The 16,585-nt window shown below is 49.0% G+C and overlaps 1 protein-coding gene across 2 annotated transcripts in view; it reads right to left on the bottom strand.

Moving 5' to 3' along the window:
- TMEM123 (transmembrane protein 123) overlaps positions 1–12,745 on the bottom strand; it is a 34,208-nt gene extending 21,463 nt beyond the window's left edge. For both annotated transcript variants that reach the window (XR_013231721.1, XM_077341531.1), the window contains exons 1-2: positions 12,169–12,745; positions 148–192 (exon numbers count right to left, since the gene is read on the bottom strand). Coding sequence is in view for 1 of the 2 variants with exons in the window: in XM_077341531.1 (XP_077197646.1) it covers positions 148–192; positions 12,169–12,730 (607 nt within the window). In the remaining variant the exon portion in view is untranslated. The remainder of the gene's footprint in view (positions 1–147; positions 193–12,168) is intronic.
- Positions 12,746–16,585: the final 3,840 nt, after the last annotated feature.

Raw genomic sequence — 16,585 nt, forward strand, 5'->3', positions numbered from 1 at the left:
ACAAGGAGTCTGATCTCCCCTTGAGCTGTTGAGGAGAAAAACCAAATCAATCAACCACCTTTTAGAGTTGCCTTTGGCAGCTGCTGATGCAAGGCTTTTCATTGTATTTTGCAGCAGAGAAAGGGAAACAGCTGAGTCGAGACTTACTTGTTGCATTCGAAGGGAGGGGAACAGGGCTCTTTGCTGGGTCACCTGAAACAGACACACGTTGTGATCAACATTTGCAGTACATTTTCACACCAAGACACAAGTCTTCACGTGAATAAGGATCTCTATGGAGTCATCTTGGTGTAGTGGTTAAGGGCAGTCGCCTCTAATCCAGAGCTCTGAGTTTGATTCCCCACTCCTCCTCCATATGCAGCCTGTTGAGCAAGTCATAGTTCTCTTAGAGCTGTTTTAACTTGACAGATCTCTCAGAGCTCTCTCAGTACCACTTACCTCACAGGGTTTCTGTGGTGAGGAGAGGAAGGGAAGGCATATGGTTGAGGCCAGAGCGGCTCTCGGCGCTGTCAGCTGTGGATTGCTAGCTGAAACCAACTAAGTCCCTTGCTCCCAGATAGAGAGTGAGAGACCCATGCTGAACGGGGGGAGTGATGTTATTCTATTGTATATATGTTATTCTGTTGTACTCGTGGATCTTTGTAAACCGCCACGAGACATTTGAGAGCAGTGGTATACAAATATAAATAAATAAAATAAAATAAGACAATGGTAATTTATTTATTTTATTTATTTATTTAGATTTATATACCGCCCTCCCCGAAGGCTCAGGGCTTCTGCTTTGGGATTCCTTTGGGTAGTGAAAAGCAGGGTATAAAAACCCACTCGTTGTCATCTTCTTCCTGGAACACCCCTACCAAAATCTTGTTCAAGAGGCATGCAATGGGTCCATTCAACATGCAAATAATCCCCTAGGGAGCTTTGCTCCCGTGTCACAGCTTTGTATCATATAAGGACCCAAGTCATTCCCTTCTAACTATTCCTTTACAGTGAGAGCGGATGCTGTATATGCATGGGATGAACATCACCCAGGAAGTATAATCTTGAACAGCCCAGGAGTAGGTCAGTTCCTCTGAGACAGGCTTTCTCAACAGTTTTACTCTTGAGAAAACCCTGAAACATTCTTCAGTCCTCAAGAAACCCCAGAAGTGGTACGATTGTGCAGAATATGGTTGGGGAAAGCATAGCTGTGTACACGCCCACCTGGGGCCCCTCCCCTTCCCACTCCCTACAAGCCCATCATAGGCCATTTTGGGGTGGGTAGGGCCGACATGACCATATACGCTTAGATCACCTGATCAATGTTTAACAAAATTGTTCTTTTCTCCCCATCAGACTTCAAAAGGTATCTTCTTCCATCAATTGGGTTACATGAGAGACTGTTAAAAGGTAAAGGTATCCCCTGTGCAAGCACCGGGTCATGTCTGACCCCTGGGGTGACGCCCTCCAGCGTTTTCATGGCAGACTCAATACGGGGTGGTTTGCCAGTGCCTTCCCCAGTCATTACCGTTTACCCCCCAGCAGCAAGCTGGGTACTCGTTTTACCGACCCCGGAAGGATGGAAGGCTGAGTCAGCCTTGAGCCGGCTGCTGGGATTGAACTCCCAACCTCATGGGCAGACAACTTCAGACAGCATATCGCTGCCTTACCACTCTGCGCCACAAGAGGCTCGAGAGACTGTTATGCTTAGCTATTTTTGAAAATTCGAGAGGGGTAGCTATCTACAGTAGGGGTCCTTACCTTTCTGAGCCTATGCACACCTGTGGGATTCTGGCCCAGCCACCAAGTGGCTGCTGCAGGAAATGGAGCCAAAACACAACAGGAGTCCAAGCACAGGGGACAAGAGAAGTAATTTTTAAACGAACAGACCAGGAAAAATTAGAGTGTGATAGAATAAAACCAACCCTGTGTGCCAGTCAGATCTCCAATGGCCAGTCAGAAGCCCTGCTTGGCAAAATCTGCCCCGAGGACCCACCCGCCTCCTAAAAACAGTTGGTGAGCACCAAGAAAGTTGTTGACAGGAGCCCCACAGCACCTATGGGTGCCATCTTGGGGATCCCTGATCTAGCATGTCAGAATCAAGCAGAAGTCCAGAGTCATTTTACAGACTAACAATTATTCTAATGTGAGCTTTTGTGAATCAGAGCTTTAAGTGATTCTGCAAATTCTTACAAATTCCACCTACAACATACAGCCGGAAATGTTACTGTCTCTCTCCACTGTTCTTATCAAGAAAACAGCCTCTCCAACACTGATGCAAACACAGAGGATGTACTCAGACATCGTAACAAACTGAGACTCGATTAAAGCCCAGTTAGATAAATAAAACAGCAATCTAATGTTTTATCCTGCCCTTTCACCAAGGAGTGCAGGGCAATATATATGGTGCTCCATGCCTTTATTATGCTTCCAAAATAACCCTCTGAGGTAAGTCAGGTAGAGAGGCAATAACTGGTCCCAGCATCAACCAATGGACTTGAGCCAGGATTCAAACCCGGGTCTCCTAGATCCTAAGCCCTCTGGCTTAGGCCACACTAGGTCACTGAAAGCAAATGGTCCAACAAACCTTAGATTGTAGCGGATTTGCCAACCACAGTTTGTACTGAATTTGGTTTGTCGCCATCTGCATTCACTCATTGCAGGGGTTTTTTTGCTTCTTTTCTTGCTTTTTGAATAGCACAATCCTTTGCAGGCGATGGCCCACAGATATGGAAGAGGAAAGATGGGAGGAAGAGTGAGGGGGAAAGATACAGACCACCCAGGATTTGTTACTGATCATATCTGGCAGAATCAGCGAGTTAAACAAACCACGGATGACTCCATGGATGCCACGAGGGGGACCACACTTGCTATTTGCCCGTCTCTGTTCTCTGGCATTAGGGGGCTGCTACCATCTTGCTTCCGCACAGGGGACGCTTGTGGCCTTTGCTGCTCAAACGTCAGCTAAGGCAGGCAACATTCTCTGTACCGGTAACAATAAAGCACACAAAGCAAAGAGGAAAAAGGGGCAGATAAGAGAAGCAGAGACACAAAGCTCGTGCGAGAAGGCAGCCGGAAATGTGGCCGGCTCCACCCTGAACACTGCTGGCTGGCCTACGAGATAGGAAACAACACCCAGCGGTCCCCGTCCTCCCCAACTTGCTTGTGGCTTTAGCATCACTGCCACTTCTAAAACTGGGGTTGATGCCTTTAATACTGTGCATGGCAGGAAGACATTCAACGAGCAAGACTTCCTCCCCAACACACAAATTTCATGTTGACAGCTACAATGGATACGTTGGAGTAGTCCACTTTTGAACCACCTCTTGCTTTATCAGCCGCTTTAGCCGCAACCACTGGCACAGAGGGTTCAGGCCATGGGAAACTTTTACATTCTGATAGCTTGAACCTCAGGTAGATAATTCCCGCCCCCCACATCTCTGCAGCCGAAACTCAAGGTAGCTGGTCCCCTCCCCTCTCCGGTATTTATTTGTTTATTGTATGGCCTGTGTATAATGTAGGCAGGAGATTTCCTAAGATTCCTTGGCTGCCAAGCAAGAGGCACGTTGGCCACACCCACCTGATTACCCTGGTAATCCTTGACAGTCTCCCATCCAGGTGTTGACCAGGGCAGAGTCTGCACTTACTTTATTTATCCCATTGTCAATTCTGTTGAATTCAGATCGATTTGAACTCAGGTCTTCCTCTTCCCCCCCCTCCCCATTGAAACAGGAAAGTCTTCTGCATGTGGTTAGGGTAGTTCAGAAGGGGGGGGGGGAGCCAAGCCTCTTTCTTTCTTTTCTTGAAGCGGGGGGGGGGGGGGGGAGAGGAGCCAAGCAGGGAGCCTCTTTCTTTTCTTGGAGGGGGGGGGGAAGAGGATCGAAGGAGGCAGAGGAGGGAGAAAAAAAATCCAAGACTGACAGAAGTTGAGAGAAATTGGGGGCTTTTTCTTTAAGGCAAGCTTGTCACATGGGCACCTTTGGCCAATCAGGGTGTCTCTACCATGGAGCAGAGCCCAGATTCAAAACAGCCTGCTTTCTCAATCCGAATCTTAAAATATTGAGGTTTAAAAGCACTCTAAGATATCGCACAATAAAGGTAGGGGCACTCCGGATCAATCCTTCTTGCTGCAGAAGGAAAATTTAAATTGCCCAATATCAAAATGGAAATCGCATTCTGTGTAGACAGCAGGGACTGAATAGACCTGAGATTGGAATAAAAGCGTGCAGTTTACACCCAGGGCTGACCTTTATTAGCTTCTGAGATCTGATGAGATTGGGATTGCGTGGGCTATTCAGTTCGAGTTCCCCACAGCTGTTTAACTACCAATTCTAATCAAAAACACAAGAAACACAGATTCCTGTTTTGGTACCACAAAGAGTCCAATAAAGTCCTGCATTCATGCTTTAAAAACGAAACTGGGGCTTCCTCTTGAGTTATCTTCCAACCGCTCTCCCAGTTACAGTACAGCAGACGTAGCTTGGCTCTCTACCTTTCTATAACATACGGCATATTCCCAATTCCTTCATAGTTTTCCACAAAACTGAATTTATCCCAGAGACCTGGAGAGATGTCAGAGGCCAGCTGCTGCAGGGCGCATGGAAATTGCAGGGCCTTCAGCTCAATTTTTAACGCATCCTTTTCGAAATATCTCAACTGTTCTTCGGAAACATGCATGGTATTTGAAACATCTCTCTCCTCCGGCCTCACTGCCTTGCTCGCTTCCAGTAAGAAATCTCCAGTATTAAAAGTGCCCCCAGAATAGTTATTTTGTCCATACAAGTCCCATGCTGTTACCTCCTATGACATTAAGAATGTTGGGCCAGGGAGAAGTTCCGGAGGTGGCATTCATTCCAGAAGCAGAAGGTGTTGTCAAACTGCTGCTGGTTTGTGGAGAACCCAGAAGGTTATCTAGACAAGAGAGCAGCTCTGAACTTCCTTGGTGGTCTCCCAGTCAAGTACACACCAGGGATGACCATGCTTTGCTTCCAAGAGCTGATAAGATGGAGCTAAACTGGGTCATTCAGGCCAGGGCATGGTCCCTTTCGCATCCACAATATTGCCACTGGACTAGTTGCAGTTCTGCAAACCTCCATTGCCTCAGAACCACTAACGTGCCACGGAGTGATCTGGTTAACAGTGATCTCCGTAGTCTCAAAGGAGAGTAGCCATTTTGTTGATTCTCCATCCCAGTAGGTTTTGGTACATGTTAAGCACCTATTTTGCACCCTGCCCCAGGTAACCCAGTTAGGTCTGCAATGTATTCTGGGAATTGATTTTAAAGTTCCTCAAATGGCAGATAAGGAAGAGCTGTTTTTTTGTATCCTGCTTTTTCTACCCGAAGGAATCTCAAAGTGGCTGAGAATTGCGTATCCTGCCTCACCACACAACTGACACCCTGTGAGGCAAGTGAGGCTGAGAGAGCTCTGAGAGAACCGTGACTGGTCCTAGACCACCCTGCAGGCCACATGTGCCTCAAAGCAACTTACGATTCCCGTCCCTTTCTCTCCCCATGACACCCTGTGAGGTAGGTGAGGCTGAGACCGCTCTGAAGAAGAGTTGGTTTCTACATCCCACTTTTCACTACCCGGAGGAGTCTCAAAGCGGCTTACAATCACCTACCTTTCCTCTTCCCACAACTGACACCCTGTGAGGGAGGTGGGGCAGAGAGAGCTTTGATAGAATGGCTCAGTGAGAACAGCTCTATCAGGGCTGTGACTAGCCCAAAGTCCCCTAACTGGCTGCATTTGGAGGACTGGGGAACTGAATCCGGTTGCACGGATTAGAGGTTGCCGCTCTTAAACACTACACCGAAACACTTCTCCACCATGCTTGGAAACAGCCTTTTCTCTGCCACATCATTTTTCGACAGAACACCCAGCAGGAGGAAGAATTCTGGGGAACTCAAAATCCTCCTCGCTATTTTGTAATATACCTGGATCAGTTCCCCCAGACCTGTTGCTGGTTTGGCCCAGTGATTTCCAGAACAGGGCTTTCCCCCTCCTTCCTGGAGCGCTTCCAGCGAACCGACACTCATGAAAGGGAAATGATGATCCGGCCAAGCTAGACAGTCAGTTCAAATTGGCTGGGTGCCGATGTCACAAATGGCAAACGAACCCATAACTGCAGAGGCAACAGAGCTAGGGATCACACAGTGCGAGCAATTACACCAACAAGTGTCATCAATGTTTCCTGTATAGGGGAATATTTCCATCAACATTTGCATCAACCCCCCACCCCCCACCCCATGAGACAAACAGCAAGAATGGGGTGGCTGCTGATGCTGATGGCTGATGCAAACCACCATTTCCTGCTCAGTTCTAATCCTTCCCATTTAAATATTGTCTGTTTTCTTATTATTTTCACTTTGTTTATTACCTGCTTTGGTGCAGGGGTTAAGAGTGGCGGTCTTGAATCTGGAGAACCGGGTTTGATTCTCCACAAGCAGCCAACTGGGTCATCTTGGGTTGGTCACAGTTCTTTTAGGACTCTCCCACCTATGTCACAGGGTGTCTGTTTTGGGGGGAGGCGACTGTAAGTCGCTTCGAGACTCCTTTGGATAGTACGGTACAAAAGAAACACCTCACTTGAGACTTGAGATGGATGGGATGTTCAAAATAATTCATATAATTGATCTCAGTAATAATAATAATAATAATAATAATAATAATAATAAATCCTCTATAAAGCAGACCAGCATTAGCATCCTCATATTGCAAATTGCCTCATATTGCAAACAGAGGCTGCAGCTGAGTGCTCAAAGCCACCACACCTGTGTTTGGGCAAAGATATGAAATAGGAATTTATTGGTACCCTGCTCAGGGTCATAACCATCATGCTCTCTTGGCCCACAAAGAACTGCATGATCTTTTCCTTGTTTTCGCTCTGCATCGGAGCAAGAGGAACAAAAATTTAGATGCAGTTCTTTAAAGCACACTGTAAGTAAGATCAGAGGTCGCTATTCCACCATAACTAGGCTGCATGATAATTCCAGCCCTACCTAGCCTGATCTAGTCAGGTCTTGGAAGCAAAGTATTGCTGCTATTGGTCAATACCTGGATGAGAGACCACCAAGAAAGTCCAGGGTGGCTACGTAAAAGCAGACCATGGCATACCATCCCTCAACACCTCTTGTCTTGAAAACCATACAAGACACCTACTACTTGACAGCCGGGGGTGGGTGGGTGGGTTGTCTGACATATTCAGAAACACACAATAAATATGCCTTATTTGGTTCACGGCAGGAATTAGCAAGAAAGTCCTCCCCTCCTATTTTTTGAAATGTAGAAGAGGGGTAGTCAACCTGTGGTCCTCCAGATGTCCATGGACTACAATTCCCATGAGCCCCTGCCAGCAAATGCTGGCAGGGGCTCATGGGAATTGTAGTCCATGGACATCTGGAGGACCACAGGTTGACTACCCCTGATGCAGAATACGGACAAAGCAATACATTGCCACTTAGGGACATAGCTTGTTGCATTCAGGAATACAATGCTAGATTGGGGGTGGGGTGGGGCGAAAGAACTCTGTGGACAGCCTCCCCGTCCCCCCCAGGACCTGGAAAGGCCGTGGACAGCTGTTAGGGAACTCAATGGCAGGGGCAGCTCTCAGCAGCAGAGATCTGCTGATTAAAATGAAATCCACCCTGATGCTAACCTAGGCCTGCATGTTTCTTTCTGAGAGCACCCAGGAGCGGAAGTGATGTTATAAACATTAAGAACATATCTACAGAGGAAGTGATAAGACCTGGTGTGGGTTCCTCTGAAAAAAAAAAAAAAGGAAATGCTCTGATATGTCATCAACTTTTTCTCCCGAAGTTGTCAAATACAATTAGAAGGTTCTTCAGGGTAAAGGAGCAGAAGAAGGGGCTGCAGGGAGAATCTGTTGGCTCTGTGTAATTTTCACTTGTTCAACTGTGACTCAAAAACGTTTGCATAGGATGCCCTCTCAGTTTACCGCAGTGTGACATTTTTGGTTTAATGATTTTCGAAGAGAATGAAAGGCACGGTGGAAAGCATGCCGTTCTCAGACTGCCTTCTTCCAAGATTCAGACTAACAACTTTGCCAAAAGGCCAGGCAGGAAGCAAACAAAACGGCCACGCAAGCATGCCTTTTGGAAATGCCAGATCCAATCTGATCTTGGGGACAGGGAAGAGGGCTAGGGCAGCAAGGGAGCTTATGGGAAGTCTAGGACAGGCCTTGGAAGTCAGAGAAACAGGGAACCAGGGGATACAGACACCACTTAGAAGCCTCATTCTATTTTTAAACCTATCTAAACACATTCGAACTTGTGTTTATCTTTCAAAGATACAAGGCCTTCAATGCATCTTTCCCCAATGAAAGCTGAGATTCTCTGCACTATTCCACACAACCATCTTTTTGGAAGATGCTACAATGAATGCAAGCCTATGACCCCACTCCACCAACCAATGCCTACTGTATGTCCTGCTGTCTCCTTTCCAAAATACCAATTTATTCTCACCAGGGCTTGGCATCCTACTTGCTTTATTTATTTGAAGAAGAAGAGTTGATTCTTATATGCCACTTTTCTCTACCTGAAGGAGTCTCAAAGCGGCTTACATTTATCTTCCTTTTCCTCTCCCCACAACAGACACCCTGTGGGGTGGGTGAGGCTGAGAGAGCCCTGATATTACTGAAGAAGAAGAGTTGGTTCTTATATGCCCCTTTTCTCTACCTGAAGGAGTCTCAAAGCGGCTTACAGTCGCCTTCCCTTTCCTCTCCCCACAACAGACACTCTGTGAGGCGGTTGAGGCTGAGAGAGCCCTGAGATTACTGCTTGCTCAGAAAAGAGATGTGGCGAGGCCAAAGTCACCCAGCTGGCTGCATGTGGGGGAGTGGGGAATCAAACCCGGTTCACCAGATTAGAAGTCCGCACTTCTAACCACTATACCAAGCTGGCTTATACACTGCCCCTCACTTAACATCTTAGGTCATTGTATACAGAACATAGAGACAGGAAGATACATTATAACATTTGCAACCTTGTACTAAGATATGACATGTAACAGATCACAAAGAAAGGGACATTTTGGACGTCTGTACTGCAGTTTCCTGGCGATTCGGTTGATTCTGGGGTCCCCGTTGCTGGTCTTATCCAAAAGCCTGGCAGAAGAGCTACATTTTGCAGGCCCTACGGGACTGTGTCAGTTCCCACCACCCTCCTGGATGCCACTAGCAGGGTGGTGGGGTGACAGGCACATTATAAGGACCATCGCTACGCAAGGTTCAGTGCCTGCCTCTCAGTGTCACTGAATATTGCACGACCCATACAGATTCTACAGAATCAATACAGGTGTAGGTTTTTACCTGCTTTGGTGCAGAGGTTAAGATAGCTCTTCTCTATCTTAAGGAGCCTCACCTTGACAATCACCTTTCGTTCCCAGCAGGTACCCTGTGAGACTGAGAGAGTTCTGAGAGAAGGGTGACTGGTCCAAAGTCACCCAGAAGACGTCATGTGGAAGAGTGGGGAATCAAACCCGATTCTCCAGATTAGAGTTTTTTGGTCTTAACCACTACACCTTGCTGGCTCTGGATCTGTTACATGTATTATGCTTGGGAATGGCTCTCCTGGGTCTTGGTTTAAAAGTCCTTCATATCAACTTCCCATTTGACCCTTTTAACAAGGACTGAGCCTGGGACCTTCTGCATGCTGGGCAGATACTCTCTCAATGAGTTACAGCTCAGCAGGTGAATGTTTATCACAGCACAATATCCGAGGATTTCTGGATGCAGTTTACATTCTCCACTCCATCTTGTCCTCACAACGATCCTGCGAGGTGGGTTAGACTGAGAGTGTGTAACTGGTTCAAGGTAATCCAGCAAGCTTCCTGGGTCTTCTAAATACTTCTGATACTCTTAACCAGGGGGAGTCAAACTGCGGCCCTCCAGATGTCCATGGACTACAATTCCCATGAGCCCCTGCCAGCAAATGCTCTATATTTCAGGGGGAGGGTGCTACAGGACTGTGACACCTGAACTCTTTGTTCACCATTTAACATTTAACTATTTGTCTCTGCTATGATGAGAGAAAATACAATATCTACGTTTCTTGCTGACTGGAAACCCCCTACAGACTTTTGGCATGAAAAGGGGAAAAAATGAATATGATTTGCAGATGGGATGATTAAGGCGAAAGAAAATAGATAACAGAAAAAAAGAGAGCTTTTCCTTTGTAACTACAAAGTCATAAGTTCATAATTTTATATGCATTTTTCAGACAAAATTGGAAGATTTTCCTTTCTTTTTTATTTCGTCCTTTGTCCTTCCCCCCTTTCCTTGTTTACCCCCACCTTGGATTAGTCTTGTTAAATGTTATCTTTTTTCTTTGAAAACCTTCACTAAAATTATCTTTAAAACACACACACAATTTGCCTGTGATTTCCCAAGCAGATTTATAACTCTGGCATTGCGGGAAGGGCCGGGGGTACAAATGGAAAAAATAAACAACCCACCACAAGCTGGCTTTCCAGGAGTGGTGGGCAATAAATTTTAATAATAATAACAACAACAACAACGCCTGAAATGTCACATTATTGATTTGGGTGAAATCATACTGCCCTGCCTGATCTTGAACTGAGAAAGCCAACTTTTGCACCTTTGAGGGTGCCTGCTCCAAGGCCTCACCCACCCAATCTGAGGTCCCACCAGCAACAAATGCTTCAGAGCAGGGGTAGTCAATGTGTGGTCCTCCAGATGTTCATGGACTACAATTCCCATGAGCCCCTGCCAGTGCCAAGGACCGAATACTATTCCCAGAAGGCCCCTTCTACCTCAGGCAGTGACGTCTCATCTTGTCCTTTGCTGTCCCGGGGCCTACGTCTCTTTTACGGAACCTAACAGAGCAGCCTGTGCAGTGCAGTGGCTGGGGTGGTGGGTTAGGCCCGAGGAGATCGGAAGTTCAAATCCCCATTCGGTGACTACACTCAATGCTGCCCTTGGCCCTGCCTTTGCCCCTAAACTTGCCCCACAGATTTCGAAGGAGCACAGAATCAAAGAAATGCCTAAACTCCCAGAAAGGAGGATTTTTAAAAGACAGAGAGGCAGATCGACTTGAACACGTGAATGTTAGTTATTAATATTCGTATTACTCAGAACTCCATTGTCTTCTCTGATCTTCCATCAAAAAATTAGGCTACAACCTGCTCAGGGCTGGGACCTTTTTTTGCTTAAGTTCTGTCCAGACACGCATGAAGCTGCTTTCTACTGAATCAGGCCACTGGTCCCTAAGGCTGCTATTGTCCGCTCAGGCTGGCAGGTTCAGTTCTGGGAGGGCTTTCCTATTAACTTCTACCTGATCCTGTCCTCTGGAGGTAACAGGAATGACTCTAGGACATTCCCCCTGCCTCCCACCAAGACACAAGGATCCTTTCCCTAAAATCTGAGCCTCAATTCAAATTTCGTAGGCCGCTGGAGGCCCTGAAGTGACTGAGAAACCCATCTTTCCCATTCAGTGTCTGGGATATCTCAAAGCAAGGGAAAATTTTTAACAAAACCCAGACAGAGGCAGAGCAGAAGACAACCGTGGCCTGGGCTGGCCCTATAATTCAACAGCATTTACTTCCAAGTAAGCGTTGTGCTTCAGGACGACATGCCTAGTTTACAGAATCCCGCCCATGTTTCGACTTTTAACCCGGACTGCCAAATCTAGTTTTTCTCCCCAGAATGTAACAACACCCCAGTCTTATTTTAACTCCGGAAAAGGACTAAAAGTCCCTGCCTAAAGATACGGGCATCCATCTCCCCGCCCCAAACACCACTCCGGCGGACAAACCCTCCGCCTACCCGAGACCCATCTGCCACAAAAACTTGTCCAAAATCAGAAAGGCAAAGCCCCAAGCCACACGGGGCACTCCCAGGCCCTCCGGATTAACCAGGCTGCGCCCAACAAAGCGCCTTTTCCCGACCCGGAGGGATCCGGCGCCTGGCGTCTCCTTTCCAGGGGGCTCCCAAGCACGGGCAGCGGCCGGCTGTTTGCGGGAGAGCCCTAGAACCGCGCGATCCAACCCTCCATCGCCTCGCCGCTTCCCTTGCGGGAGCCACCCGGGCGGAGAATCAGCTCCTAGGCTGCAGAAGCGACGGCTTACAAATGGAGGGGAGGGGAGGGGAGAAGGGAAAGCAAAACTTTCTCCCTTTTTTTTAGGGCTTTGAAGAAGAAAAAATTGCACTTACTGGATTGCACGCGAGGACAGCAAGCCAGGAGCAGCAGCCACAGCCCGGGCAGGAGGAGGCCGGCCGGGAGTTTCATGGTGGAAGGAGGGCGAGATCCGGGCGCGCGAAAGGCAGCGAGCGGCCAAGCGCCCTGCAGCGATCCCACGCCGTTGCCGCTGCCGCCGCCGCTGCGAGGAGCCCGGGGCTGGCTGCTTCCCACGTGACGGAGCGGGCCGGGCCAGGCGGCGAGGAAGGAAGAAAGGAAGGAGGGCCGGCTGGGGGGCGGGCGGGGAGCCTCGCCATTGGCCCCGGGGCTCGGGAAGCCAAGCGGCGGCTCGGCTGCATTGGTTTGCGCCTGCGAGAGAGGCAGGGGTGGGCGCGGGAACGGGGGTCGTCGGAAGGGGAGCGCGCAACGCCCCCTGCGCAAAGCTGCTGCCCCCGGGATGGTTGCACGCCTGCCCGGGGAAATAGGAGGTTCCCGCCGGCCGTGTTGGGTCATGCACTTTGTATTGGCCAGTTCGTTCATTGGTTTTGTACGCCGCCTTTGTACGCCGGGGCGGCGTACATCAGAGCAGGAATCCATGCCGTAAAGCACGGGTAGTCACGCTGCAGCCCTCCAGATGTCCGTGGACTACAATTCCCATGAGCCCCTTCCAGCGAGGGCCGCAGATTTATTACTCCTGCCGTAAAGAGTGGTCATGCAAATTTGGGTTCAATTGATTAAAAAAGGGGTAGTCAACCTGTGGTCCTCCAGATGTTCATGGACTACAATTCCCATGAGCCCCTGCCGGCAAATGCGGGCAGGGGCTCATGGGAGTTGTCGTCCATGAACATCTGGAAGACCACAGGTTGACTACCCCTGGATAAAAAGGCTTAAAAATGATGGAAAGAGAATGCTACAGCACTGTCCAGCAAGGCATACGAGCCTTCGGCCTTCTGGCACAAGTTGCGTGTGTGTGTGCGTGCGCATGTGTGCGGAATAAAGTGCTAGAACAGGATGATGTGGCTGGATGTATCCGCTTATGTGCATTCATATACGCCTGTATGCATAAGGAGGTCAGTTTCATTGGTGGACCTGTGGGCCACAAGCATAGGCTGTTGTGCCTAGGTTTTCCTGTACAGAACGGGAAAATCTACTTCTAAAAGTTTGAAAGTGTGTTAAGTGTGTGTTATCTAAGTGTGTGCAGAATGGACAAGGATGGCCGCGGTTACTCCAAGCAGCTATCGATGGATTTATTTAATTCAATGTTTATCCCGCCCTTTTTTCGGCAATCCGGTTGGCTAGCAACAGAAGTGCTTTAAAAAACACAAGCGTCCCCTGAAAGGAGGAAACGGGCCCTGCAGACGGGTTATCCAGGATTGCCAGTCACAAGTGGGGCCTGAATATCCCCTGGAATTATAGCTCATCTCCAGACTAAAGAGATCAGTTCCCCTGGAGAAGACGGCTGCTTTGGAGGGTGGAATCTATAGCATTATGCTCCACTGAGGTCCCCCACCCCCCTCCAAATCCTGCCCATTCCCAGCTCAACCCTCAAAGTCTCCAGATGTTTTCCAACTCAGAGCCAGCAGCTTCTTGTGTTGCTTTTCTGCACAGAGATCTGTGGTTTGAACGTGGGGAACATTCCAAGATGGGATCCACCCCATGGTCCTCTTACTCTACCAACTCATTCCCTTGCACATGTGAATCAGGGCATCTTTAAAACAGAATGCTGTCTCGGTGCAAAGCCCAGAAGATTTGGGGGAAAGATTTCCGCCTCTCGTCTAATCTTTCTTCAAATCTAGCCGGAAAAGTTCAGCCAGACCTCAATTCCAGCTGTCTTTGTGGACGGCTGCTTGGGAACTGTACGTAAACAATGTCAGTATTGATCTCAATTCAGGGCTCGCGGCCTCTCATGGCTGGGGCAGCGCTGAAGTAGGCCCAACCACAAAGAAGTGTTGTGGTTACGCTGGGGAGAAACAGAGACCTTGGCACGCCAGCCTTTGGGTTGTGCCAGAGTCCGTGGGATGTGCGCATGGAGGTGATAATCATGTTCAGTGTGGGCTAGTGGTTGGTGGCGGGGAGAGACAAAATAGGCACCTCCCATCGGTGCCTAGAAGTGGCGTCAGAGCCATGCTCTGGAATTCCACCCGGCCCATTTTCGTGGAATTCCAGAGTGTTGCACAGATGACGGTTCCAGCCTTGTGCCAGCAGTGAGGTTACAGGGTGGCCAGGATGCCTGTTCCCCTCTCCGTTTTCCCGACCCTGACTTTACAAGTGGGAGGCAACCCCCCCTAAGACAAGAAGTGTTCTGATGTAGCAAGAGCTGTTTGCCCCAGGTTCCAGCCTGGATAGCCGGGCTTAACCTGAACTCCTCTAGACTGGAGAGCTAAGCCAGATTTAGGGCCATGATTACTACTTGGACGGGCGACCACTAAGGCAGGGGAGGCGAACCACCTAATGGCGAACCACCACTGCTCACCTCTCATTCAGAAGTGTATCTAGGGGCCTGCAGACGGGGGTACAGGCCCTAGGATACACATGGGGGGGCATGGGAGGGAGTGATCCATGCCCTGCCCACCATGAACTGGAGGCCTGCCAGCAGCCTCAGGTGCCCCCGTCCCCCCCCAATGCCTGTCCTGCAGCTGTCCAGATGCTGCAGCCCCAAGCTAGGAGAAGGAGACCCGGAGCCCGAGATGGCTGGCCCCTCCACTGCTGCTCGCGGGGAAGCAGTGGGATGTTGGGTGACGGGGTGGGCTGGGCATGGGAGGGATTTCTGGGGCGGCTATGGGGTTTGGACCCCCACCCCTGCATCACCAAGCCCTGCCCCTTGTGGCAGAATAGCCAGCAACGCACCTGTTCTCATCTCTGGCCTTCAACAGCCCATGGCTGGGGTACCCATGAGTCGGTTGTAAGTGCCAAGAGCACTCTATCCATGCTGTCGGGATGCAGGGCTTTTCTCCTGCTTCCCCAGAGGAAGATCCTCATCTGTCCTCTGATCTTTCTGTTACCGGTTCTACTGCAACGTTCCAGGAAGTGTTGCAGCAACGCCTGGTCATTTAGAAGCCAGCAGGAATCTTTAAAGAGGTTGGCTGAACTGGTGGCTATGGAGGCAGGCGTGAGAAATGTTGGCAGAGCGTGAATATGCAGGAGGGTGTTGGCAGAGTTTGAATACGCAAGAGGGTGGAGCACTGGCTGCATAAACAAATACAATCGTTTTATTAAGAAGAGAAATTTTTCATAGACCAAGACCTTGGGCATTCATTTCAGCTCTTTATTGTAACCCCAGGATGGTGGTACAAAGAGGCAAAAACTGAGTGGAAGAAACCCACAACCAACCCTAATTTATATGCAAAAGCCCCACAATAGATCTTGCCACCAGTGTAAACTATAGGCCAATTTCATTTTAAACTGACTGGGCCTGGGAGACGTTGGTCCATTATAGCAGGGGTAGTCAACCTGTGGTCCTCCAGATGTCCATGGACTACAATTCCCATGAGCCCCTGCCAGCATTTGCAGTTCTAAAATTGTAGTCCATGAACATCTGGAGGACCACAGGTTGACTATCCCTGCATTACAGTGCAGGTTTACAATCCTGCTTGAAGCTCTTCCAATTCTACCTCAAGCTTGGTCCTTGGTAGAACTACAGACACAACCAAAACAAACTTTGTGAATTAGAGAGGAGAGAGGTCGTCTCAACAGCCTGACTAGTGTTCTTGAGGAAAAGCAGGCAGGAAGTGTGCTCAGAGGAGCAGGAAGTCTCCAATTCAGCCAATGAGGACATTGGAAGAAATTATTTGACAATATCAGGAAGTTCCTAATCTAAATATGCTAATTACATATCTCCTTTAATGCCTCCTCTTGGATATTTGACTTATGCTCTAAAGTCATGCCTGCTGTGTATTCCATCAAGGACCCTCCCCTCAGATGCCTCCATGGCTACATTTTGTTGCAGGTCCTTATAACATTCCCATTTTTCATTTGCTCTGAAAATTCCCCAGTCTTTGGGCAGCCGCACACTCTAGCAGCAACAGCCTGTAGCTCAGAGGTGGCCAAGCCGTGGCTCTCCACAGCACTGGCAGGGGCTCATGGGAATTGTAGTCCATGGCCATCTGGAGAACCACAGTTTGGCCACCCCTGCTCTAGCTGATCTTCCTCAGCCAGGGACAGTTGAGGCTTAAAGAGCTCTGCAGGGCCCCTCCCAGTCTCTGCCCCCCTCCTTCCTGATCCCAGATGTTGCTCCCCTTCCCTGTCTACTGCTGGGAACCATAGCCAGGTGACATTGCCAGCTGAATCGGGGCGAATGGGCCCCCTCTGGGGCATGGCCTTAGCTGTCCTATTTCTGGAACAGCTACTTGTGCCAGATGTAGCCTCGTTGCTCCTGAAGTTCAGGCCTGATGCTCCCTGGGGTCGTTTGCTGTAGGGTGTGGTCCAGTTTCCGGGTAAATGTGATGCTGTGGA

The sequence above is a fragment of the Paroedura picta genome, chromosome 6, assembly GCF_049243985.1.
Source record: "Paroedura picta isolate Pp20150507F chromosome 6, Ppicta_v3.0, whole genome shotgun sequence".
Lineage (NCBI taxonomy): Eukaryota > Metazoa > Chordata > Lepidosauria > Squamata > Gekkonidae > Paroedura > Paroedura picta.